This window comes from Platalea leucorodia (genome assembly GCF_965183815.1).
Source record: "Platalea leucorodia genome assembly, chromosome: 7".
Classification (NCBI taxonomy): domain Eukaryota; kingdom Metazoa; phylum Chordata; class Aves; order Pelecaniformes; family Threskiornithidae; genus Platalea; species Platalea leucorodia.
The window spans coordinates 39,240,895-39,266,373 of record NC_138829.1 but is presented as its reverse complement, the minus strand read 5'-3'; the positions used below and the strand labels follow the sequence as shown (position 1 = coordinate 39,266,373).

The window sequence follows — 25,479 nt, the reverse complement described above, 5'->3', positions numbered from 1 at the left end:
CATTTGCATCTGCCTTTGGAGCAATGCGAATCCACCGGAGGGAGGGTGGTTCGCTGCCTTGTTTCCAGTTGAAAGAAGTCCCACACCCTTCCCCCATGCTCTCAAACAAGCCATGACTGGGGCGGATCCATGTGTCCTGATTTGTGTTACAGTGCCAGGCGTTCGCTGTCTTCCCCCCCCCAGCCTTTTCCTGGGACCAAGTGAGTGACACCTCACCATGAAATCAGTACTGGGTCTGGATAAACCCTCCGAGAGAGTTTGGCTGGGCAGGGAGATGTAAAGTGCAGGCCTGCCATCAGACACGTAAGGCTGCTCATGAAGGTTTTCATGGTTTTCATTCTGGTGTGCTGGACAGCTGGAGTTCAGCCTCCATGCATCGAACGTTCTTGCTTTCAGTGGTTTGTAACCACTTTTCAGTCCATGAAGAGTTGCATCTTAGTGCTCAGCAAAATGATTTCTTCCAGTATGTCTTCAAATGCTATAAAGCATTTGGGAAGCTCAGCACATAAAGTGCAGAGACAAGCTCTGTTTAATTTTTGTTATGAGAGAGCTTGAAGCAAGTTGACATTTATGAGCTGATTTCATAGGAGAGAGGAGAGCATAAGGAACAGTCTTGCTAGTCTGAGCTTCACAATAAACTCTAAAAGACCATACTTCTAGCCAGTTGATCTCCTTGTACAGTTTTTTTGCATGGTTTTTGCATGTCTGAAGACTTCTTGTAAGTTCATAGCTATTAGTGCTCCCTGGTAACTCTAGGATAAAGAGAGCTTGTACTTTACTGGTTTGAAATGCCAGCCGACTCATTGATTTAATGGTCAGTAGCTTTCAAATGCCAGAAGCTGATTCTTCCTGAAATGGTGCAGCTGTGTAGCAGAAATGGAGTTAAAGCTCCAGAGGCACAAATGTAGAGAAGAACAAATATTCACCCTGTGTTGGACGGGAAGTGTGCTGGATTGAGATTTCTGCCCTCGACACTTTAGCCTGTTGTAAACTAATACAAGGGATTGTTCTGACTCCAAAGCAGTTAATACCACGCCAGTGGAAAGCCAGTGTGGAAGGGACTCTGGCTTTTTTTTTTTTTTTTTTTCCTCCATTCTGTCTTCCAGGAGAGGAGAATTAAAAATTGTGCAAGACACTGAGAACTGTATTCCACTGAGCAAAAATGAAAACTCCTACACTGAATTCACTTGCGCTTCTTGCAAGTGATGTGCTGATTCATTGCCATCGTCCAAAAGGATTAATTGATTGTCGGGGGGGTTATTTTCCCTGTGCAATGGTTCCTAGCTCCTCTGGACAAGGACTTTGGTGGTGAACTTCACGTTCCCAGTGGGATCCAGCCTGGCTTATGCAGTTACAGCTAGGGCTGGGGCTCTTACTGCTGTAGTGGTGTTCTCATCCTGAGCTGCAGAGATGGGTTTTGGGAAGTGGCTAAGAGACTGAGCTCTGTGTTTCCAAGTTGCAGGGGCTGTGCCCCGGAGCTGGGAAATGCAAGTAAACTTACAGTTTTCCTTTTCACCCTCAGTAATTCCTTATGCAGCCACTAAAGGGTTCTTTAGGTGGATACTAGTAACACACAGTGCAGTGTAATGATACCTCCCGTTTTCAGGACGTAGTACTTCAGAAGCAGAGTGGGCTATATTTTGCCTTTCAGCCGCACTTGGAACTCAGTGGCTGCAATTAAATTGAGAATTGGCCAACTCCATTGGAAAGCAAAGCTCTTCACTGTGCAGCATTGGTCTCATTGACCATCATACCTGTAATTCTTTAGAGGTCAGCTGCTGATAGTGTAACTCTTCAACAGAAACCAAGCTTTTTGAACCACCCCTTTGGGCTCGGAGAGTAAATGCTGAAAGGATTTATCAAATGCCTTTCTTCTTTTCAAAATTGTTAGGTGGCTTCAAATGCAGAGCAAGGTGTAGTGGAGGTATTTAAGGTTAGAAGAGGAAGTGGGTATGGCAAACGGTGGCTGATCTCTTAATTCAAGTTCAAACAAAAGGTGCTTTGGGTGGCTCCCTGGACTTGCTATGAGGTTTGTGTAGAGGATCTCCAATCCCTAGAGTTTCTCTGCGGGGAGAGGACAGCCATTTGTGAGTATTTTGGGGCATCCTAGCAGATGTCTAAGTACACCAAGGAGTAAACCAAGAGGTGTAGCATACAGGGGTGAGGGCTGTAGGGCTGCACTTCCTTCATCGCAGCTGAAAATCACTAATATATATGCACATGAAGCTTCTGTCACTTGCAGCCTGTGGGCACAGAAACCATTCAGTGGGCCAGGAGACTGTGTTTTGGCTTATCTCATCACAGTTATACTTCATGAAGGGCCCTTTCAATATGCAGCTTTCTTCACTGTGTGATCTGTCTTGTCCAGCCATGGACTTTCTTGTGCCAAGGTGTTGACAGGATCCAGGATTACTTTGTAGTTATTCCCTAATTAACTGAGCACCTCCTTGTCAGCTTATACCACAGCCTTGGGCAGGAAAAGAAGCTGCAACCAAGTCTGTCTTTTGAGTCTGTGTTGAGTGTGGGGAGGGTGACAAGCAGCCACCCACGAGACCCCAGCAATTCTTCCAAGTGCTTTAAGGTTTGAAAGGAGGATTCGGAGAAGGGGCTGCTGCAGAAACTGTCAGAGAGCAATAGCACCAGGAAGGGGAAAATCACATGAGGCCCTGGGGGTTAATGCTGGTAATGAATTAGTGCTGACTGCAGGGAAACTTGGACTGGATGGTTGAGATTTGTTTCATGGCCTAACCAGGCTTTCAGTCCAATAAGCTAATGATGGCCTAGTCTGTCTGTTCAAAGAGCAAGAGAGAGAGATTTGTGGTGACTGTGGCTTAGCATCCTCCTTACTTGATACAGTGTATTCAGCTCCCAGACTACCAAGGTGGAAAGGATCCCATTTTGGGGCAGCTGGAACTGCTTTATTAGTAATTCTGTTGCTTAAAAAAGCCATCTGTGCAGCAGTTTTCTGCCTGCTCTTAATAAACTATTAGTTGTTATTAGCTGAGTGCCTCAGTCGTTGTTCCAGATAATTTCATTTGAATAAAATTCCTTGCAGCATGGAATCAGCTGTAGAATTTGTTGCAAGAATTAGCAGATCTGTCTCAGCAGTCCTGTAATGTATGGCGTTGTAGTAAGCAGGCGCCACAGAGAGCTTCCTTTCAGGCCAGGCAGGGAATGCAGCCTGGCTGTGCAGTCAGAAGCCCAGATGCACTCCTCTGAACACACAACTAGCAGAAGAGCAGCACTTGAAGCTGGGTAAATTGATTTTGTTTTCCTGCTGTGCATGATGCATTGTTTGAATATCTTGCTTTCTTTTCTGGTGACTGAAAAAGGAGTCTTCCAGTCATTTCCCCTACAACACTAGAAGAAAGCCTGGGCTAGCACCTATAGCTTTCAGCCTCACTTTGCAGAGCACATGTGCAGACAGTGTAAAACTGTGCTACTAGGCTGAGATTTGTGTGCTAGCAGCTCCATCCCCATCTTAACAGGAGCCAAACCTTTGTGGACAAATCTCGACAGCAGAGCTGTGTTGAAATACTTGCTTAAAATTCATCCCTCAGCATAAACACAAGGAAGGAGGGTGCCTTGGTGGCTGTGAACACTGCTTCCCTTTGAGCATGGTGGTGGTGTTCTGGAGAGGCAGTGCTCCAGTGAATTCTTTCTTTGGTTGCTTAAGCCAGACCTTTCTCCTATCAGAAAGGAGGCAAGCAGCCCTGGTCTGGCTCAGTTACAGCTTCTCCGGAGCTGTTACACAAATATGGCAGCCTCTTGGCTGTGTCAGAAAGTTTACACTCACCCATGGAAAGCAGGGCTGCATGGAAGAGTGATTTAGCAAGGAGAGAAGTAAAGAGCATCTGGAAAGGTCAGATAAAGCTGGAATGTCACTGTCCCAGCCACAAAGAGATAAAACTGCCCATTTATTTTTTTTTTAATATCTGTCATTTATGTGGTTATGGTAGCTTCGACATTTACATTGCTAAAATTGCTCAGTGGCTGAAGTGCCTTATGACTGGTTTTTTGCAGCAAAGAGCTCTCTGCTCTCTGGATCCTCTCTCAGTGGTGTCACGGCACTGCTGCTTTCCAGGCAGAAGTGTTCTTTAAACTTAAAAATGTTGACTTACTGTCCTGCTTCCCCAGGTTTCACGAACGTTGCCTGAACCACTTTGGTACCAGAAAGGTACTGAATTTGGAAAGGACAGGGTGAAGAGGAAAGGTTATTGGCTTTCAGGAACAAAAGCAAAAGTTTGGGAAGTGCAAAGAGTACCAGAGAGCGCGTGTGTGCATGCACGTGTAATACAGGGAGAACCAAAGGTAGGTTTGCAGTTGGCAGGACTGGGAGATACCTGGAAGGAGCTAGCTGAAGATGGTATCTCTTTAGAGCTTTGGCTGCAGGACCTCCAGCCATCACCTGGCTGTTGTTTTTAGTTAACTCATGCCTGGGCAAGGGTTAATACAGTGAACTCTGAAGAAGCAGGGACTTTTCATGTTGTATCAGAAGAAGGGTGTGCGTGCCTGTTAAAATAGGTATGTGGGGAGGCTTGTAGAGGTTCCCCAGCATTACTGCTGAGGCAAAAGAACAGTTAATCATATTTGCTTGCTTTTAGTAACATTTGTTATTCTTTTTATTATCTGACAGGTTATATTGTGGTAGAATATGAAGGTCCTATTGTTCATACAGCACCCAGCACACAAATAGAAAGAGTTGATCTCAGTGTCAGGGATCTTGCTGATGAAGCTGGGGTGTAAAGAAAGGAAGCTACAAATCATAGCTAGATGGGAGCAGGGGACGCAGAGAGCAGTGATGAGAAATGCATGCGTGTACATGCAAACACACATGCATCAGGCATCCTCCGTTGTGAACACCGAACAAGAGGCAGACCTGCAGCGGGGTCCTGGCAATCTGTTGTGTCCAAAAATGAAATTAAGGGTACAATATATGAAAAAATCCAAGGGCCAAGAAACACAGCTCTGTTTGCACCTCTTGTGCAGTTACCATAGAACATTTATGGTGTGAGATTTGTATGAAGAAAATCCAGTTGATGGTATGTTTTTGTGCTATTATTTAACAGTAAGTAGTTTTCCAGCTCTGTGAAATTTCCGTAAGCCTCAAGATTAACAGAGTATTTGTTTCCTCGTCTTTGGGACAGGGAGTTAGAGGTAAGTGGGAGAATAATCTCCAGGCTTCTGTGTCTGCAGGCAGCAAGGAAGCACATCTGCTGCCTCAGAGCAGTGGTTTGAGCTCACGACTGAGAAGATGGTGCTTCCCGCCTGGCAGTGCCTTTCTGCCCTCCGAACTGGGGTGCCTTGCCTCACCCCAGCAAACACAGGTGTTTTGGGTTTTTTTTTGTCTGGCTGCTCCCAGGGCTGGGCCTGCACCAGAAAGATGGCTGGCTGCTCTCGGCAGCCCTTTCCACTTTCAAAAGCTTGTTTGCTGGTGGCAGGCAGCACAGCAGGGCTCACCGGCCACCCTGAGCCAGTTGCCACCACTAGCTGTGACTCAGGGCATGGGGAGGAGCGGCTGCGTTGCCCAGAAGGTGGATGGGGCGAGTGGGTGGTTTCAGTAGGTTTCCTAGAATAACAAAAAGGATCCTGTGCAGATACGTGAAGCCAAGTCAGTAAAAATGGCTCCAAACAAGACTGCCAGGATTGCAAGACCCAGTGGACAGAAAAATTTCAGCTCTCCCTTCTTCTCTTGCTCCCCCCGACTTTTCTGCCACATTTCTTCAGCCTTCTTCTATCTGCCTGTCAAATCTTCCAATTTACTACTCTGAAGTAAGAAAATATTTTACTCCTGTGCAGTATATGTTGCAAATGCAACATAAAGCTTTTTCCTGATTATTATGTTTTGATGGATTGGTTGGTCTGTGAAGAATATAGTTTCTGAATCCTATTCCAATTATTAAAAGCATTCATAATCCTGCTTTCTTGTAAAATGGCCTAATGCATCCACACTGGGCTGCTGGTTGTTGCTGTTCCCATACACTGTTGTACTGCTTGTGGTATTACACTTATTGGAGTTCATGTAGGACCTGAAGGGTGCCTTTGAGAAAATGTCTGCACATCTGGGAGTTGTCTAGTGGAAACTGCGTGTGCTCTTTCTTTTAACCCTTCATGGTCTGTGTCCTTGAGGAGCTGAGGTGTCAGCTCTGCCACTGGTGGCTAATGCCAACACTTTGCAGAGTTGTCTCACTTCAGCTTGGCTGAGGCCGTAATGTGGTGGAGATAGCTCCAGCAGAGAAGTTGGAGTGCTGGCTCTGGGACTTGCTTTTCCACCAAGCCCTAGGTGACTCTTGCAGCAATAAAAATACTCTCACTGATCTTGTTAACCTGCCAGGCTTCATAATAATGCAAAGTTTAGAAGATTTGTGGTTTGCTTTTAATTTCATCTGTGTTTCTTAGAAATGTAGACCCAGTCACCCTCTTCCATCCTCAAAATGTGTGAAGAGATGCCCAGTTGAGCTATTCCAGGATTATCCATGATTTATAGCAGAACTTCCTGATCTGCTTTGGGCTGATGGAAAACAAAACTCAAATGTCTTCAGAGAAGTCATACAAGAAATAAAAGTGCAGTCTGATGGCCTGTGAGTTAGATCTCGGGCTTCCTTCTCAGTTCAACACGGATTTTGTAATGTGACCCAGGGCCGGTCACTAACTCTGGGTGTCTCGCTTTGTCTGCTTTCCAAATTTGAGAAGGAGGTTCATGGGCATCCACAACCTTCCTGACATAACTTGCTGTCATACTTTGAGATGTGGTGATAATGTAGCGTTTGAAAGCATCTCTGCTCTCATTTGCCCCTCTGGAGGAGTGTAGGAGCCTGGCTGCAAAAGGGAGCCAAATAAATTCATCTCATCTCACATAATACAGCGCAGGCAGTGGAATGAAAAAAGTAGTGCCAAAAGGATGTACTTCAGGATACAGGGCCCATTTTCAAATAAACCTGCTCTTATTTGAAAAAAAAAAAAAAAACCACACTTTTATTTCTCAGGGGAATAACAATAAAAAGCAATAAAAGGTGCTTAATGACTTACTCTTTTTTTAAAGCGTCCAAATCTGGAAGGAAACCAGGCCATCTTGAAAAAAGAGATCCCAGACTTTCACAATACATGCATCCGTCCAAAGGGCCATTGCCATGAAAGTATTTACAGCTGCGCTGTTATCCTGCTCCATCCCACAGCCCCGGTGCGGAGCAAGGCCAGAACGCAGCAGTGGGAAGCTCGGCAGCTGTTGAGCAATGCTTTTTCCAAGGAAAGATTCTGCTACGTTATTTGTAGTCGTGTAAGCACGAATGTGAGCAGGTTAGTCAAGAAAGCCCAGCTTCCAGACAAATAAGAGCAAGCCCTGTTGCTCTTTGCCATTTGGGGTAATTTTTCTTTTGAAATCCTGTGCGTAGTGTAAGCAGTGGTGAAGCATTTCTAAATTTTTGGCATGCCGTGCTTCAGTATCAGCTGAGTCGTTTCTGTTGCGGTTCCCCAACAGCCTAAGATGGCATGACTGCTGTGGTCCACTCCACCCTCCTGCTTGGCCCATGTATGCCCAATTTTCTCTTGCAGAGGCTTGTTAGACTCTGCTGAACTGCCTCTGTGCACTAACTGAGCAGAAAACTAGCCTTTCCAAAGAAAGTAAACAGTTCTTTGCTGGGTCAGTGAGTTGAATTGGCTCTGGGAGCACATCTGGGAGAGGGAGGGAAGAAAGACCTCCTTTCCTTGTGGTAGCACTGAGCTTTTGGAGCTGCTCATTTTTTTAGTAACCTCACCCTTCTATTTAAAGAGTGATTGAAGGGTTATCAGTTTGTACAAAGGAAAGGGTTTACTCGGTGTCCTGTTCAAACAATGTGAAACACATTCATTAGCACTTGGACAAACTTGTCCGCCTTAAAAGAACTGGTTGCTACCATTTACTCTTCAAACATTACTTTTGTGTCAAACAGCTTCTGCATCTCCAGGCTGGGCTCTTTAATTCACCTGTTTAAGACCATGCCACACTGAGGTGTCTGAGGTGTTTTATATTTGCTTCTTGTGTTTTGACTGTCGAATGGCAGCACGCACTTTTCTCTTTCAGACCCGTTCACATGGTGCTCTTTTAAGATAATCCCTATCGCATCTCTTGGAGGAGATGGTTTCTTCCCCATCAGTGCCCCACGTGCCCATTGTTCGGAACATGGGCCAACAGATTGCAACCACAGAAAATGTGTCTTGTCATCAGCTGTGGTGAAATTCATTTCTCTCATATGAGAGATCCTCTTATCCTGACCACTTGAGGTCAGAAGGCCTTCCAAAAGAGTTTTGTTTAGCCTGAATGCCACTGGCTGTGTTGTAGTTTGGTCCTCAATCCTTCCTGCACTTCAAACTCGTATTATTACTCTAGTGGTGGTGCATAATATCACTAATTACAGAGTGGCTGTGATTTCTATCATTGAGGTGGCTGCAATGATCCTTCTGCCAGAGGCTCTCAAACAGTGGGAGTCTGGGACTGTGCTAGACAGTAGTGTCTCTAAGTAATGCTTACTTTTACCTGTGCTACTTCTGAGACAGGTGACAGCATCGTTATTCAGAAAGCATTTACTCCTCCACGTGAGGAGGGAGGAAAGGTGGGACAGTCAGGCAGGGGAGGGAGGTCTGCTTAGCAGCAAGTCGGCAAGACTGGAGGCAGCAGGACAGACACTACTGGGATGTGGTTTATGTGGCTGAGAGCTCGGTATGCTGTCCTTCAGTGTCTGTCGAAGGGCTGCAGTGTTTGCTGGGGATGGAGTAGACCAGAGGCAGTTGGCTGTAGAAGAATGATCCTTTTTTTTCTCAAGCACCTGTCTAGAGACAAGAAGATCTGGAATGCTGTTTTCTGTTCTCCTTCATATTATGTTAAGATGTGTCATCTAACACCACTGGAGTCCCTAGCAATCTGAGCACTTAGCATGCCTTAAAATCAGTTTCAAGGTATTCTAAACCAAACACAAAACGTAGGGGCCTCTCCAAGAAAATCAGTCATGCTGGAGCCATGAAGTGACTGTCCCTCTCAGACTCCCTCTGTCATGGGAACACCCTGTAACTTCTTTGGATATTTAGATACTAATGCTTGTGCTCCACAAGGACAGCGGGTGGAAAGATGATAACCTAACCAGCATTTGAATCTCTGTCATGGTACCTAGCAGCACTGCTTTGGTTCTGAACTGTTGTTTGGCTTCTGAGAAGATTACTGACTGCTTTCTTTTTTTTTTTTTTTTTTTTTTTTTTTTTTTTTTTTTTTTCTTTCTTTCCTGTGTTTTAGACGTTTACAGCATGGTGTAATTCTCACCTCCGCAAGGCTGGGACACAGATTGAGAACATAGAGGAAGATTTCAGGGATGGTCTTAAACTCATGTTACTTCTGGAAGTCATTTCAGGTGAGAGAGGTTCTGTGTGGTGCTCTCAAGTGTCCTGAGCATCTCTGTTCTGAAATCTGTTCTCCCCCTTTCTCGCAGAATAGGGACAAAGGCTGTAATGCTGCAGATTTTGCTGGAATATAAGAACAGCTGCTTTGTGATTCAGAGCAAATTTCTCCCTAACGAATATCTTGTCTCCAGCGGTGACCATTAATGTGCTTTTGGAATGTACTCCAAGCCTCATAGCCTGTGCAGGCTGCCCATTGCATTCCTTCTCCTGCCTCTCTGCTTTCCTCTGCCCGTCAGGAATGCACAGCCTCCTGTGAAGGCTCAGGCAACGGCTCTTACTGCTTGGCAGGGCTGACGAAGCAGCTCTGGGAAGAGTGTGGGAATGCTGCACTGGCAGATCATACCAAAGCCACATGACAGTGGGAATAGGATAGAAGTTATTGGAAGAGAGGAGTCAAACCAGTAAATCTTCTGTGTCGTTCAGTTTCAGCTGTGACTGAAGTTTTTCCATTCTATTTTCAATCTGAGCTCAGTGCTCAAGCCTTCAGGGAAAAAAAAAATCCCAAAGAAAAGCAAAATCCCAGAAAACCCAGTCTGAAATAAAAACAGTGGCATGAACAAGTTAGGTCAGATTTGTTTTCACTCCCTATCACAAATGTCCCACTACTTGACAGATATCTCCCAGGGATTATTTCATATAAGCGGTAATCGCCATTGATGTGCTGATGAAAGAAATACCTTAGCAAAGTATTGTGGGAGGCATTGAGGGGGACTAAGACTGTATGTATGAAACTGGGGTTGTATGCTCACAGACTTTCTTTAGATAGCTTTTCAGCCAGTAATAGCAACCCAGTGACTTGCACTCCTGACCTTCTTGGTACGTTTTCTGATAAAATTGCCATGATAGAAGCACTCAGACTGCCTTCACTCTGCCCCTCCTTTCCTTCCCTTCCCTTTTGCCAGCTCCTGCAAAGATGCTGTCAGTATATGTGTTTTTCAGAATTTATGAATATAGGATAAAACCTCAGGGGTTTTGCCCATGCTCGTGGTTTGGAGGGATCAGAGTTCAGAACATTATCAGAGCTTTGCAGGACGCGCATTGCGTCTGCAGTGCCTGTAAGAAATGAGGTAGCAGAGTCTTATTGGTTTATTTTCTGTATTTATGTTCCCTTGCAGAGGAGGAGCTGCAGCCTGGAAGCTGGGGCAGATGGGCCTTGATGGCTTAGTTTCTAGTTGCTGACCTGGAAGATAGGGGAGAGAAGCATGAACAGGGGAGGGCAAATGAGGCTCGGTGCTAAAGCAGGGGGTCTCATATCTCACACTGCTTAATTTCCTTGCTTCATGTCCCACTCTTCCTCTCCTGTTGTCCCTTTGGGAGCCCAGCGGCAAGGCCTGTCAGACCCCCTTCAGTTTGGGAAGAAGTTAACTCCTTCTGAGTGCACTGGTGGTGTGGGCACAGCATTTCCCCATACGCTGCAGAGCAGCTTTGTGCCTGCAGCCCGCTGCTAGATGACCAGCGGGCAAAGGTACGGGGAGCAGCTGTGGGCTGCATCCCACCAGAAGCCATGGTCCTTCACACACTAAGGACTGAGCATCCTTTCCTTAGACCCAGCAGAAGCTAGAAGCACAGTTCTCTTAGGTACAGTGGCAAAAGAGGAGAAATTTAGCACAGTTGTTTTTTTCCCCATTTTATTTCCGTCATTGGCGACTCTGTTTCCAGTTGTGAGCCCCGCTCCTCTTACGGAGCCTCCTTCCAGCTGCTGGCCCTGCCAGTAGCCCAGCCTGGGAGCAGCATGGGGGTAAGGAGTCTCTTGCTGGTTGGCAAGGGCTTGCCCGTATGTTCCTGCCACAGTTCCCGCTGATCGCTTGCCAAAAGAGTGAGTCTCCGGATGGCTCTTACCCCTCCAGTTCTAGCTTCTGGCCTTTCCTTTCAGCTCTTGGCTCACTCCACATCTTCCTCTTCCCATATTTTGGGGGACCACAGAGCTGCTGACGGGAATTTGGCATGGGCAGGGTTGCTCTGTGGCAGACTGATCTTTTCCTCTAATCCAGAGGCTGATGGCCGTAAGAGCCTTCATCCATGAGAGTGCTGGGCCGGGCTGGCTGAGAGCCGTGTGGAGCCAAGTGCCTCCTCCGCCTGGCCCGGCATGTGTGGGAGCGAGGGTGCGCTATCTCCCTCTGCCTCCTCTGCAGCCGCCACGCTGCCATGGAAGGAGGGCAGGGAAGCTGCACCAGGGAAGCTGCTGGAGACCCTAGGGTGGGAGAGGGACCGTGCCGCTGGGGCTGCGGGAGACCTGTTTCAAGCCAGACCCTCCTTTGTGGACACGTTGCTGCTGGGCAGCTAGGGCAGGTAGGAAGCAGTTTTCCCATCCGACGCGAATTCCCAAAGTATGGGAAGCGGCGATGTTCTGCAAGAGGAGAGGACCTCAGTTTTACTCAGCCCGGTACCTTCTGGTGGTGAGCTGTGCTGCTGACAGGTCCCCTTCCAGCCCAGCCAGAGCCCCTCGGTCCCCCAGCCACTGTGCGGTGGGGGAGGATCCACGGACAGTCCTGGGACTTCCTCATTGCGAGTCCTCTCCCGTTGGCCTCCGTGGTGGAAAGTAACGGTTGGCCTCCCCCCCCCTAGAAATTGCCCCAAAAGATACACTTTCATTTTTTCACCACATGCATTTCTTTCCCCTGACAAAGTCATTTTTTAAATAATACTACAAGACTGAAAAAGGCTAAGCTCCTGTTTAGTACTTTTAAAATAAAGTTATAAGGCTTTTTTTTTTCCCTTAACAGAAGGAATGACTAATTGAAATTTTTCCTAAACAAATTTGCTGTAAACAACTTCTATGCCAACACTTCCTTTCATTGTTTGGCTTTTAAAGTACAGCCTTGGGCTAGTACATGAGAATCGGAGAATGGAAGCAAGTAGGCCATTTTCATTGTCTCAGCTGGGAGAAGTACTGAGAAATAAAGCAATGATGCAAATAGCTGAAAGTAGAACATATTTCTAGCAGGCTTCCCTTTTAACAGTCTACGTCATTAATAATGTATGGCATGGAACCAGATGAAGCTTTTCTCTGGAAATCTGAATTTGTAATAAAGTCCAAGTCTGAAGGAAATAGCCATTGGGTTTGGGGACTTTTAAAGTTCCCCAAAAGAAGATTCTAAAACAAATATCCGATTGTGGTATTTGAGAGAGGGAGACTGCAGTTTTGCAATCGCCGTCAACTGCTTGAGCATCGCATTGTTGTCAGAGGGAGCAATCCTGCTCTCCCCAGCCCCAGGGAGAGCAGTTCAGATGCTCTCCCTTGTGTTGGCAGTGCACATCATGTGGCCACGAGGTGAATTGGATCAGCTTGCTGTTCCAGCTGAAACTTAATCTCTTGTCTTTATTTTTCTTTCTGCAAGGCTAGTTTACAGTCACATCAGCTGAAGAAAGTGGTTATTTTTTAGCTGGCTCAACCCATTTGTTGACGTTTGGCAGCATAAGTCTACTTGAGTCTATTGTGAAACTATATGTAAAAATGGCATTGTGAAACTGTCACAAAAAATGCTTCCACTTTTATTTAGATTGACTAGCATTATCCAAATGGAAAAAGAAAGCAAGGTACCATGACATGTACTTGAGGCTTCATTAAAGCAAAAGAGATTTTTTTTTTAATCCTAGGATGGAGGTAGTACCATAAATACATCTTTTTACTTAAATTGTCAGACATCAGTGTTTCATTTTGAAAGTGAATCTGGTTTTATCCTTAAGCTTAAGAGCTAATGACACCAGCCTACAGTAATCACTGAAACACTTTTAAAGGATTTTCATTTCCAGACTTTTTGCCTTTGTAGGGCATGGCTATGGAGATAATCTGTTTTTCTCCTTTTTGGCTTTTCCTCGCTCCTTTGTTAGGAAACAAGCCATCCAGTTTTAGCATGAAAAAGAGTTCTTTAAAAAGTACTTTTTTTCTCACCCTTAAGCCTCAAATAAAGGTTTTGAGTCAGCTCACATTGACTTAAATATTCAAGTTCAAGATATAGCAGGAGACTTTTGGAACTGAATAGGTCAGGTGAGTAATTACTTGCCTAGACTTGCCCATTTGATCTCTTTTTAATTATCTCATAACTTTTTTTTTCAAAGTGCAAAACCTGCTTGCATTTTGTTTAGATCTTTTTTGTATTCTGGAGCTTGTGATCTGAAAGCAGCTGTTCTGCTCGTTTTTTGGTGTTGTGTGTCACATACAGGTGGTTCCTGATGTCCCATCTAATTATATTTCTACCAGAGGTTCCTTTGAAAAGTCCACTTGTCTGTCCAAGCTTTGATTTGCTTACTCTGCGTGCTGGGTTAGCATTAGTAAAAGTGAGCTGTGAGCAGTTACAGGCAGCCTATCAAGAAGGGCATGACTGCACTTAATGCAACTCTTTCAAATAAATAAGGACAAGAAAGTGCTTTTCCAAATCTTCCAGCTTTGTTCCAGTCAGGAGCTGGCATTTGCTCTAAGACTCATTTCTGTCAGATTTACCTGCTCTTACCTTGGAGCTAGGCTGCTTCCCTTTCTCTGCCTCATTATAAACATTTAAAATGCATACCACTGTGTAAGAGACCATTGCATAGAGTTCGAAATACATCAAATGTAATGGAAAGGAGTTGAGATGACAGTCCTTACAGTTATAAAGCTGCTTGCCAAAGAAGTGATCTTATTTCCTGATAGAGGCAGTTGTGACCATTCAGTGAAGAGACTAGAGACGTAGGAGGTCTGTATTCTGGCTGGGGAAAAGGCAAGATACAAGATCACCCTCATATTTGAGTATAGGGAGTTCCAAGAAGGAGAGATTTGCTTTGTAAATTGGGTTTTGTAAATGCTGGAGGGGAGCTCCTCAACTCTCTTCATGGGGGAGGGAAGTTTGTGCTGTTTCCAGGCATCGCTATCTGTGGTTAACGGTACAGACGTTAGTTCCACTGCCGAGCTCAGTGTGGTTTTGAAGGACCTTTTCACCTCTGATACAAACCTGCTGTGGAAAGGACTCGGTGCCGACAGTTCCTCTGTTATTAAATTATCTGGGATGCAACCAAAATATACTTTTCTGCCTGATTCTTTCAGGGGATACTTAACAGTGAGTGTGGCTGTCCTGCATTCGTTGTCGAGAAAGGATGCAGGGAGGTCCACCCTCTGCCTGGCTGAGCAGGGGGAGCCACCAGCATGGGGAAACACCCACCAGGGAAGAAAGACTTCAGAATTGTTTTCTAATACTTTTTTTTTTTTCTCTTTTCTTATTAGGTGAACGTTTGGCTAAGCCTGAAAGAGGCAAAATGCGAGTGCACAAAATATCCAACGTGAACAAGGCCTTGGATTTCATTGCCAGCAAAGGAGTCAAACTAGTATCAATTGGAGCAGAAGGTAAAGAAGCCAGCTGATTTGTCTGGGTCCAAGCTGTACTTAGCCATTGCCTTTCTCTCACGGCTGCATGTCATTTCCCTTTGTGCCTCCCTAGCCCTACCATGTACTTGTAGAATAAGCCATGGAGGAAAAAAGGGGATATGTTAGGCCTTTACTCTGGATTTAAATCCCACCTTCACACCAAGCTGCCAAACCTGATTCCCACTTGGGCTTATTGGTCAGGTCCTCCTGCTTTTCTCCTGGTTCTCATGAGTTAAGGAAAACATTGAGCAGTGGCAGAAACAAATTAATGGGGATGTTTCTTTCTCGAATGAAGAAAAGTCTCAATTGAAGCATAGCAGCTGCTTGTATTTAGCTTTTTGCAGAGCTGCTGGGAAAGATCCCCTATTGCTGTAGGACATTCCACGGGTCAAAGCCAAGTGCAGTCCCCAGCATAGGTCAAGGACCCCAGAGGCTCCAATTTTCAGGGCTTCCAGGCTTCTTGTTGTGCACCCCAGAAAGCTGTTCTGGCTGGAAGCCTGTGTATCGTTGTGTAGAGACTATTGTGGGCAGCACCAGGGATGCCCTCAAGATGAACTTACAGATCATGCAGACAGCAGGGAGTTGTGTAGGATTTTTGTCTTTTCAGCAAAGATGGTGGGTGTTTTGCAGATAGTCACCCGAGACCCAGAAGGGCTTGCAGGTTAGTAAGATCATTTCCTCTTTTATAAACCTTAACAAGTTGTCATCTTATCCAGATGGTGTTTTCATGACACTTGTTTTCCTCTGCTCTGGACCTGTGTGTGAGTCCTGCCTATGGACTCATGTTGTCACTGTTGCTGTGGAGACACTGCTTCTGTGGTATTTCTAGGTTTGTCTTTACAGTGACCACAGAAAATGAGGGAAGTTTATCTCCATCTTACAGATGGAAATATGTGGTTTCTCCGGGGAAATTCATGACAGAGCCAGGAAATGAGCCCGTGATACAGTTCTGGGTGAGCATTCCTCCTCCAGGAGAGTCGTGGGGCTGCAGGGCTGAGCCCTGCCTGTTCTTAGCCCAGGAGGTCAGAGCAGTGTCAGCATGCTGTCCCCAGTTTTGGCCTTTCAGGCATGCTCCTGAGGACACCTCCAAGACATGTGCCCATCCGATGGTCCGCTTGTTCTGCGTCAGATCAGGCAGAATACCTCAGCCGCTGCAGGTGCTTATGTTTCCCTTACGGAGGCCTTTACCTCAATGTACTGCTTCAACTTTATGGAGACTTTGGAACAACTTGAAACTAGTGTGCAGGGACACGGCAGACACTTCTTTACTGCGTTTGGTATTTAAGAGCAAAATACAAGAGGGGAATGGCTGAATGATATTGATATTTTGCATGCAAAACTTCTCTTCAGTTTTCTCAGCTTTTCCCACAGGAACAACCTGAGGGTGTTGCTGGCCCTGAGGAATGTTTATATAGCACAAATGCATGTTTAAGGACATTTTGTGCCCTTACAAAAGAGACTGGTGCATCCAGTGTCTGATACAGTAGTCCATATCTATATGGGACCCTTTTCAAATGGAAGTTTGACCTGGAGCCTGAGGAATTCTGCCCTAAGACAGCTCCTGCTGTTATTTGGATCTTGGACAGATATTTGGATGCTTCTGGGAGTCTAGAGCATGCATAAAACCTATCTTCCCTGCTCTATTCCCTTTTTTTTTTTTTTCTTTCTAGTTTTGCACTCGCTGGCCCTAGTTTGCCTTTTCCTCTTCTTCCACTGGCTTTTTCTTTTTTGATCTCTGCTCCTGAATCAGCTGTGACTGTACCCTCACAGCACTTAGAAATCATTTGCAAGAAAAATGGTCTGTGGCCAAAGATCTCCAGGGCCCAGTTATTCAGTATGGATTCATAGCAGTTATCCTGTTCAGAAATAGTCTGTGAGGTGCCATTTTGTGACGGAAGCCATGATTTATATCAGCCTGAACAGTGATCCTGACCTCCCCTGCCAAATGTTCCTGGCTCTCCTTTGTCCTGGTGCCCATGCAGCCACATGGTGAACCCATATGGGTTTCTGTACTACCAACGGTAGCACGGAACTGAAGTTTAGACCAAGGTTAGCTTTGATTTTTATACAGAGAGCTTGGACCCGTGCTGTGATGCCAGCTCCGGCCATGTAAGTGTGATCACAGCATGGGCTCCCCCACCCCAGCGCCGGCCTGTGCACCCAGACTGAGCCCAGGCCACTCTGCTTGTCACCAGGAAACGTAACCTGCTGCAGGGGCTTCTGCCCAGTCCATCCAGGTGCTTGGTGTACAGTAAGTTAAACATCAGCTATAAAATGCACCTTTACTTTGAACAGCCCAGCAGTAACTCTGTCCATGGAAGGGATTATAAACTTTCTTGGAGCATGAATTTTAAGGGCTTACTTTCAGACTTCAAGAAGACATCATGCAGCAGCAAAGTAGAAGTTAAATCCAATGAGGCAGTCATAACACTGCACCAAGAAAATGAGCTGTAAATACCTCAGTCAGGTTAGACTAGGAAGTTTTCCAGGTGGCTTCTCTCCCAGGGGAGGAAACCACCATCCAGCAGCAGTGTGGTGGTACTGGCTGGGGCAGCACACTCCTCACCTCGAGGTGGCTTGCTCCATCTCTGGGTATCTGCTGGGCAGCAGGGTCCTGTGTGAAGGGTCTGCAGCCCAGCTGTAGTTCTCTGTATACATTAGACAAATGGCATTTGCCATCAGTGTCCTGGCTTTTTTTTTTTTTGGTTTTTTTTTTTGTTTTGTTTTGTTTTTTTTTGTTAAAAAATAAGTGTCAGAAAGAATCCCAAGGAGACTCTCAGGTTGGTTTAAGCCTCATGAAACCTTGTGTTTAATCAGAGTTAAAGTCAGCAAAATGTTTTCATGGCATTTTTCTCGCATTTCGTCAAATAAAGATCCCTCTCTGCTGTTTACGAGCCAAGCTCTGCAGACGTGTCCCAGTGAACAAGAACCAGTGGAAGAGGACTTCCTACACACATATTCCATGTCCACATTAAATGGAGGGTGAACTAAGCAAACAGAATAAGCAATGAGGGTTAAGAGCTGCTTTTTACAACCATCCTTGACTTTTAACAATTCAAGATGATTCTAAACATCTTTGTTTAGCCAGAGTCCATAGGATCAAAGCAGTTGTGGCATATAGCAGATCTGTGTAAATCTGGATCAAGGAAGGCTCTAGCCTGGTGCTGCTTCCAAATGGTTTTTCATCTGCTTTTAAATCTCTCCGTCATCTGACACCTCAGGAGCCTTCTTTTGCTGTAATAGATTCCATACTGGTGTTGAATGCTCCTGGGATTTAACAGATTGAATAGGTCAAGTATGTGACCCTAAGACTGTTTTATTTGTACCTCTAATCTGCATAGAAAGTTGCTGCTTTCTTAGACAGATGTGGCTCAGTTCAGCCTAAAAATAACTTTGAATGAACTGATCCCTATTCTCACCTGCACAAGTGAAAGGAGAAATAAAGCTTAGAGATTTCAACAATTGCAGAAGTCCCATCTGAGCAAAACATCTACTGAAGCACCAGACAGAGCAAGCATACATTTGACAGTGGGAAGAGGGGGAAAATAAGGTCTCTCCATGTCAGTGAGTGAAACATAGCATTATATTTGTCCCTATCTCCTGCCCACTCAGAATTAGGGAGCCGAGATGTACACCCTCATCATCAATGCCAGCCATCTGTCCTAAATCTGGCTAGACCATCATTAGCAACATGCTTTCTGAAGACAGGGGCATGGATGCTCATCCTGCTTTATTTGGCTTTTGTTAGGATAAACAAAATGCAGAGCAGCCTTTATTTTATGTCACCATTGTTGCTCTATGTCTCCAGTTCCCAGATCATAACACTGTCCTGCCAGTTGTTCATCCCCTGCAACTCCTTCCCTCCGTGGAGTAACCAGAGACTCTGCTCCCATGGGCAACTCAGAAGTAGCTAGGGGTGGATAACAGTTTCAATAGCATTGATTCTGCTTCTAACTACCCAGGCCAGAGTAGAAAAGTAAGCTTAATCATTTTTGCATTTTTCAAAATGAGTTCATGCATTTAAAAAAGGTGGTGGCATTTTAAAAGCCACATCTGTGTAGCCAGCCAGTCTTGCTCCTAAGGACTGAATATTTGTCAGGCCCTTAACTGGCTGTCAAACAAATGGATGAGAGTACTGTGGCTTTTGCATATTTTGTTCGTGGTATTTGGTACAATAATGGGAGCTGGGTGGAAGCATATTCACTGGTGCAAAAAATTTGCTTCCAGTGGATGCAGATGCTTCATCAGCTTTAGCCAGCAACTGATCCACCCCCAAGTTGAATGTAAATCACATTAATAACATGTACTTGCTGCTGCTGTTCAGACAGCAGCTGCTGGTGGTGGAGGAGGTGCAGACAATGTTTGCAGAGGTCCTGCCTAGGAAGAGCGCTTGGAAAGCATGGTCAGGCAGAAGATACTGTCTGATTATTAGCCTTTTAATATGTGAACTGCTCTCACGTTACTGAGCCTTACTTATATCAGCAGGGAACAAACCCTGTGTCTTTTAATTAAGCATTAGATTGTTCTAGCTTTGTAGTGTTACATTCAACTTCTTAACAATTCCTGTGGAGTTTCTTTCTCTTCATCACTAGGAAGCAGAAGGCTTCATGCAAACCTGTTTTGCAACCATGTTTTTCACTTTTGTTTCTTGGCCATATTCTACTATATTAGAAAGAAACTAGCAGCAGCTGAAGTGCGCTGAAGGGATCCTAAAGGAAAAGGAGGTTGGTATCGGGGACTGCAGGGGTGGAAAAACAAGTGAGTGAGGGCCAAAGAGCATACGGCCTTTCTGATCAGGCTGGCTGACTTTGTAACCAGGTTACCAGGAGAAATTTTTTAGCTCTAGAAATGAAAAATGCTTGTCCACTTCTAACAAATAACAGCAGCTTTGTCAACTCTATTTAAAAGAAAAAAAAAAAAAAAAAGAAGAAGAAAAGGACTGGGGATGGTGTGGTTGGTTAAACCTTCATCCTGGGATGGATCACTCACTAATCTCACTGGTATCAGTATCTGCTTGGTAGGTGGTGGGTTTTCTCTGTGCCAAGAAAAAGTAAAAATGATGTGTAGAGGTGAAGTGGTGGAAATATTCTGGGCTTCATCCAGAGCAGCTTTGCTTTGGTGCACTGCTAAGGAAGAATCAAGCATGGGAGCAGGGAGCATGCATCTTCCTTTTTAAATGAGTAATGCAATGAAGAGGGCTGGGGGAGAAGAAATGCTTTCCACCTTAACTCCACCAGCTAACTTTATAAAACTGGAATTTGAGAACGTGACCAGAGCATAGTCCTGAATTCTAATGCCACATTAGCAACTTAACGCCATCTGGTTTTATGTAAGTATCTTGACCTTTATTTCTAATTAAAATCCATGGAACAGTAATATTAATTACCTGTTTCAGCTCACTGATTGATTTATTAGTGTTCATAAAGCATTTTCAACAATAAAGTATTGCCATCAGATTTTAATCTAGTCCATTAAAATAAAGAGCTCAATTTAGTTTCAGATCTTAAATATACCCTTGGGTCCTCCTGCCAGCTGCTGTGGTTTTTACAAGCATTGGGTTTTTTTGCTTTTTGAAAGTCCCCACAAGTATCTATCACATGAACAAAACAATTTTAAATTTTAGCTGTAGTATCTCAGGTTTTTGCAACAATAGTAAGGATTTGCCTTTAAGTTGATTGTGGTGCTTTATTGGAGGGGTGGAGAATGCAAAAAGTACAGAACTGAATATACTTGCCATCAAATGACATTTTCTTACGCCAGCCTAGCGGACACCCCCCTGACCCCAAAATACCTGTAAAAAGTTCGTTTGTGGGAAAACTGTCAACAAGCAAACATGTTTTTTTCATGCCAGTAACAATAACTGTAGTTCTTTTGTACTGCAGTGAAAAGTTTTTGGCTATTTAATTCTGGGCAAACTGGTGCCCCACCAAGATATCTGTGTGTACTCTTAAGTGCAGAAAGGAGTGGACACAGGGGTTTACTGCAGTAGAACAAGGTGGTGTGTCTTGTTTTCTGTCTTTTAGATCTGTAAATCCCTAATGCAGATGTCTGTCAAAGCACAGCAGAGGTTATCCTTCTAATTTACACTGGAAGTTGTACCACATGTATCGCTAAATTGCAAGCTTTCACGAATTCGGACCAGATGGACATGGTTTCTGAAACAATGTGTTTGGGGTGCGTGCTGCTCGTCTGCTGGTTTTGAATACACTGAGGTTCACATTTTGAAAATTTTTCATAAGAGGAAAAACTTTTTTTAATGGCTTAAAAGGAAAATTTCAAATATCATTAATTTTGTGACAGGATCCAGACAGGTGGCAGTTGCCTATACTGCAAATTTCTACTTGCCCCAGAGCATGATATGTTCCTGCTGGGCAGCTTTATGGAAGCAGAGACACAGAGGTGTCTACACTAGTGCAAAAATGGTTTGTTGGCAGCCTTGCTAGGACTTGAATTATTCTACCTCCAAACAGTAGGTTAATTCTAACCCATTTCTTACTGAAAATACTCTTGTAACTTGTCAGTTGTTTGTGAAAGATCCTTCTGCCGTACAGGAACCTGCCAGAGAATGAGTAGGAGAAGGCAGCGCAGCTAGTTTCACTATCCAAAAAAGCGAAGGCTGTAAATTTTATAATGTGTATATATAGTCAGTGTGGAATTTTTGTAGATGCTGAGGATCAGCACTTGAGACCCAGCTGCTCACCGTTTCGACTGTTTGGCATTAATTTATACATGGTGGAAGCCCCTTTCTGAGCCAGCATCCCCCCAGGAACCTTGATCCCCAATCCTAAACAGATCATACCTCACACACACAAGCAGTCACTTTCTAAAACCTCTGAGTTGTTGACCCTTGCTGATTTATATTGCGGAGTCCAATGAGCAATAAAGCACAATCTGCTTAACATCTTAGTTTATGTTATGGCCTGCTCAGGCTGGTCAGCAGGAGTCTGCTTCCTCTTCAAGCAGGATGCAGGTACTTTGAGGAATGCTCTGTTGTGCCTTTTGGCAATTACATGACTGAAAGAAGTCCTATACAGGCAGTCTAGCGTATTTAGGCTTGTTTGAAATTAAAATGTTAATGTTTCTTGGTTTTCTTGGTGGTATCTTGTTCACACGACAAAACCAGCTGTCAGATCTCATCTGCACTGCGAATTCTCACCAGTTCTTCTGGTATAATTACGCTGGGGTGGTTATGTAGGTGACCTGGAATAGACATATCAGAGTAAGAGAGGAAGGCTTTTCTTTTTCCTAGTTTAGCTTATACGGCTTCTAAACGATAGGAATTAAACCTGAACAAGGCATTTTTAGGCCCCTGTGGGGAGTTACACTAATCTAAATTCGTCCTTATTCCTGGTCTTTGGGATCATTGGTGTCTGTTTTACACTCAGTATTATACTGCAAGAGAACCAGTCTGATTACTGGGTACTACCGGACAAGACTTTGCTGTACCAGCAGAGCATCTGGGGAGGCGGGGAAGAACAGTTTTCAGCTGGAATTCCAGTTCTGCCATCTGCAAAAGGGAATGCTCCCCAATGCTCCTGTTTTACTAGGATTTGCACTTGCAACTTGATGCCTTCTATTTCTTCTTTCTACCTTTTTTTTTTTTTCCGTAGAAATCGTGGATGGCAATGTTAAAATGACTCTTGGAATGATCTGGACCATCATCCTTCGTTTTGCCATTCAGGATATCTCAGTTGAAGGTAAATCTTAGTTCTTACCAGCCACTGTTCAACAATGAACAACTGGGGTAACTAAATGGCTTTGCCACTTAAAAGGGCCAGAAATGTGCTCTGAGGTGAGTCACTGGAAGATCCTAAGGAGCTGCCCTTCCCAAGCTGCCCTGTCATCTCACTGACATTTCTGGCTAGGTTCAGGTATACTGAAAAGGGTTTTTCACATCCTCTTCTTGTAAGAGATTTTAACAGCAGCTCAAAAGGATGGCTAAGCCTGAAAGCCAACTTTGATGTTGGAATCTATTGCATTTCTTGCAGCCTGATTCAGGGACTAGCACTGAAAATGGACCCATCTCATACAAGTGCTACAAAACTCTCCTCTCTAATCCCAAAAAGCTATCTCCTTATTACAGAACCTCATTAAGAAAATAATAGTAACAAAACTATCCCAGTAGACTCTTCCAAACAAGGAATTTTCTGGCAAGTGAAATTAAATAAAGCACAATTCAGTGCAGTCTCTACCAAAGAGGAGTTTGTCATGTTTTTCTAGCGTATGCTCCCGAGGCTCCTGCTTTCCAAGAAAATAAGTTAATTGGTGTGCTTTCTTTCTTTCTCTAGAGACATCTGCTAAAGAAGGACTTTTGTTATGGTGTCAGAGGAAGACAGCCCCCTACAAAAATGTAAACATCCAGAACTTCCATATCAGGTGAGTTACAGGCAAGAACTTAGTTTTACAGTCTGTGTTAGGTTCCTATGTCTCTTGGTATATTCAACAATGCTACTGACAGACCTCCCAAGGCAATGTAACAGTGTAGTCCAGAGAGACACCTAGGAAATTAAAGGCAGAGGTTAAAAGAGGATCCAAGTACCTACATCCCAGTTGCTCGTTCAGGTTACAAATGCTGCTTTCATGAAGTTCTTCAGAGCATTAGGTCTTCTGAGAGCAGCATATGTGCCACGGGCTAAGCAAGACAGTTTTTGCTCTGTGAAAACTCAGAACACTTTAGGAGCCATGAAATAAGGACTGTACCAGAAACTTGGTAGTGTGGCAGAGCTGGGAAGGGATGAGAGGTTTTCTTGCTCTGCTCTTTGTATTTCCAAATTGGCAGATGTTCTGGTGAAGATTCTGCATAATAGTGCTTTTTTCGAGCCCGTCTTGGAGAGCTGTATGGACCATATAAATGTAAAGCACTTTTTTGAGAGCTTAAGTGCCATCCACACTAGCCAGTACTATAGTGGAGCTAGCTATGAACATCTGCCTTTTCCCTAGGGCATGCACTTGTTCCTCCTTTAGGGCTTGTTTCTACACCTTTTTTCAACCTTGAGCTCTACACCTGTCCTTGCATGCTCCACAGAACATGCACAGAGAGTTCAGCAAAAAGGAGGTGGCAATGCAAAGGGCAAATCCTAATCACAGTGGATTTTCATAGGGATTGAAAGGAATCTTTATTGCAGTCTCATGAGGTACAAGATGTGCCTCCCTCCCAGCACTTGCAGAAGCACTGTTAGCTAGAAACTAAACCAGAATTAGCTGTCCTGCTGTCTTGGTGCCTTCCCTCATGTTCATACCCATCACTGTGTCTCTCCCTGGCTGAGCACTGTTCATTGTGCTCTTTTCTGTCTCTTTTGTAGTTGGAAGGATGGCCTTGGTTTCTGCGCTTTAATTCATAGACACCGTCCAGAGCTCATCGACTACGGGAAGCTACGAAAGGTACAGCTCAATTTGTTTGTCAGACCAGATACTTGGCTCCTTGGAAGTAAAGAGGGAGAAGAATTAGCTTGATAAACATAATTGGAGAACTTCAGCACAAGCTGGCAGTTGCAGGATTGGGGGGAAGGAAGGAGGGATGAATCAGTACATTCAGGCTTCTTAGTGAAGTGTGAACTTAATGAGCTTCCTGCTTGACTTTCCCTGCTTTCAGACTGCCTTACATGAGATGCATGTGCGCCAGTCCCAGCTGATGAGCAAAAGCTGGCAAATTCATTAACACCAAATGTGAGACTAGTTCTCTGCTAATGTCACAGACTAGCGAGTCAAATCAGACTTAACATTTCTGTGGAGAGTTGGATAGAAACCGGTTACCTGGGGTTCAAGTGCAAAAGCTCATTGAGGGGTCCATGTCCCCTCACTGGACGCTTGTCACATGCTTCCAGCTTAGCCCTGAGCCATCTCCAATGCTGGGCTTTTCCTAGCATGTAGGTATCAGGTGCCAGAAAAGCATTTGCCATAACACTGAATTTTACTTTAAAAATTGCCACGGATAACCTGATATCTAGCTGCTCCAAAGTTTGCTTCCTGTGTGCCTTGGAGGCAAGACTCCTAAGTGGATGGTGAGAGCAAGCGTTCACTGGTTTGTGCTGCCAGCAGTGTTTTGACCCAGCAGGGCAATGGAAGACCAAACTGGGTTCTCATCCTACTGGCATTTCTGCAGTCTGCTGAGATCTGTGCACATGTGGAGTGAAATGTCACCAAGAGCATAATTCATGTGTTGTTACTGGGGCTAATACACAAAACATTTGACCATCTGGTCTCACGGGCTGGGTGTTATAAAGTGCGTATGTGCTCGATGTTAGCTAGGGAAAAAAACATAGAAGCCCATCACTAACAGACCTGGGCTCTCGGATCCCTGTGCAAATAGACAATATGTAAATGAGTTAATCAAATTAGCTGCATCCTTGAGGTAATGAATTGTACAATGCCTGATCTGCTTTTCAGTAACCTTTTAGATCTTTACTGTCTTGCAGAGCAGTCAATTATATTGTCTGATCAGTTTTAGTGTCTGGAGTCAGCACATGATGAATAAACAGTGGGGAGAGACTGTACCTGTTTACATAAACAGCAGCAATAAAAAAAGGAATTATTAGAGCTACATTTTCAGTGCCTGATCTTGGGAAAATAAAAGCTGCTAAGCAGTGTGCGTCTGACAAACCCAGCTCGGTAAATGCTACAGCGCTCTCCATTATGAACAAAGCCCTAAGCCAAACCCAAGCAGAACAAGAGTGAGGGAAAGAAAGTTATCTGGTCATACTGCCTGCAGGCTTTTT

General features: G+C 44.6%; 1 protein-coding gene across 3 annotated transcripts in view; it reads left to right on the top strand.

Moving 5' to 3' along the window:
- Window positions 1-25,479, top strand: part of ACTN1 (actinin alpha 1) — a 92,099-nt gene that overhangs the window by 34,818 nt on the left and 31,802 nt on the right. For all 3 annotated transcript variants that reach the window (XM_082318561.1, XM_082318560.1, XM_082318559.1), the window contains exons 2-6: window positions 9,263-9,377; window positions 14,624-14,743; window positions 22,375-22,461; window positions 23,053-23,140; window positions 24,067-24,145. In XM_082318561.1, coding sequence (XP_082174687.1) covers window positions 9,263-9,377; window positions 14,624-14,743; window positions 22,375-22,461; window positions 23,053-23,140; window positions 24,067-24,145 — 489 coding nt within the window. The remainder of the gene's footprint in view (window positions 1-9,262; window positions 9,378-14,623; window positions 14,744-22,374; window positions 22,462-23,052; window positions 23,141-24,066; window positions 24,146-25,479) is intronic.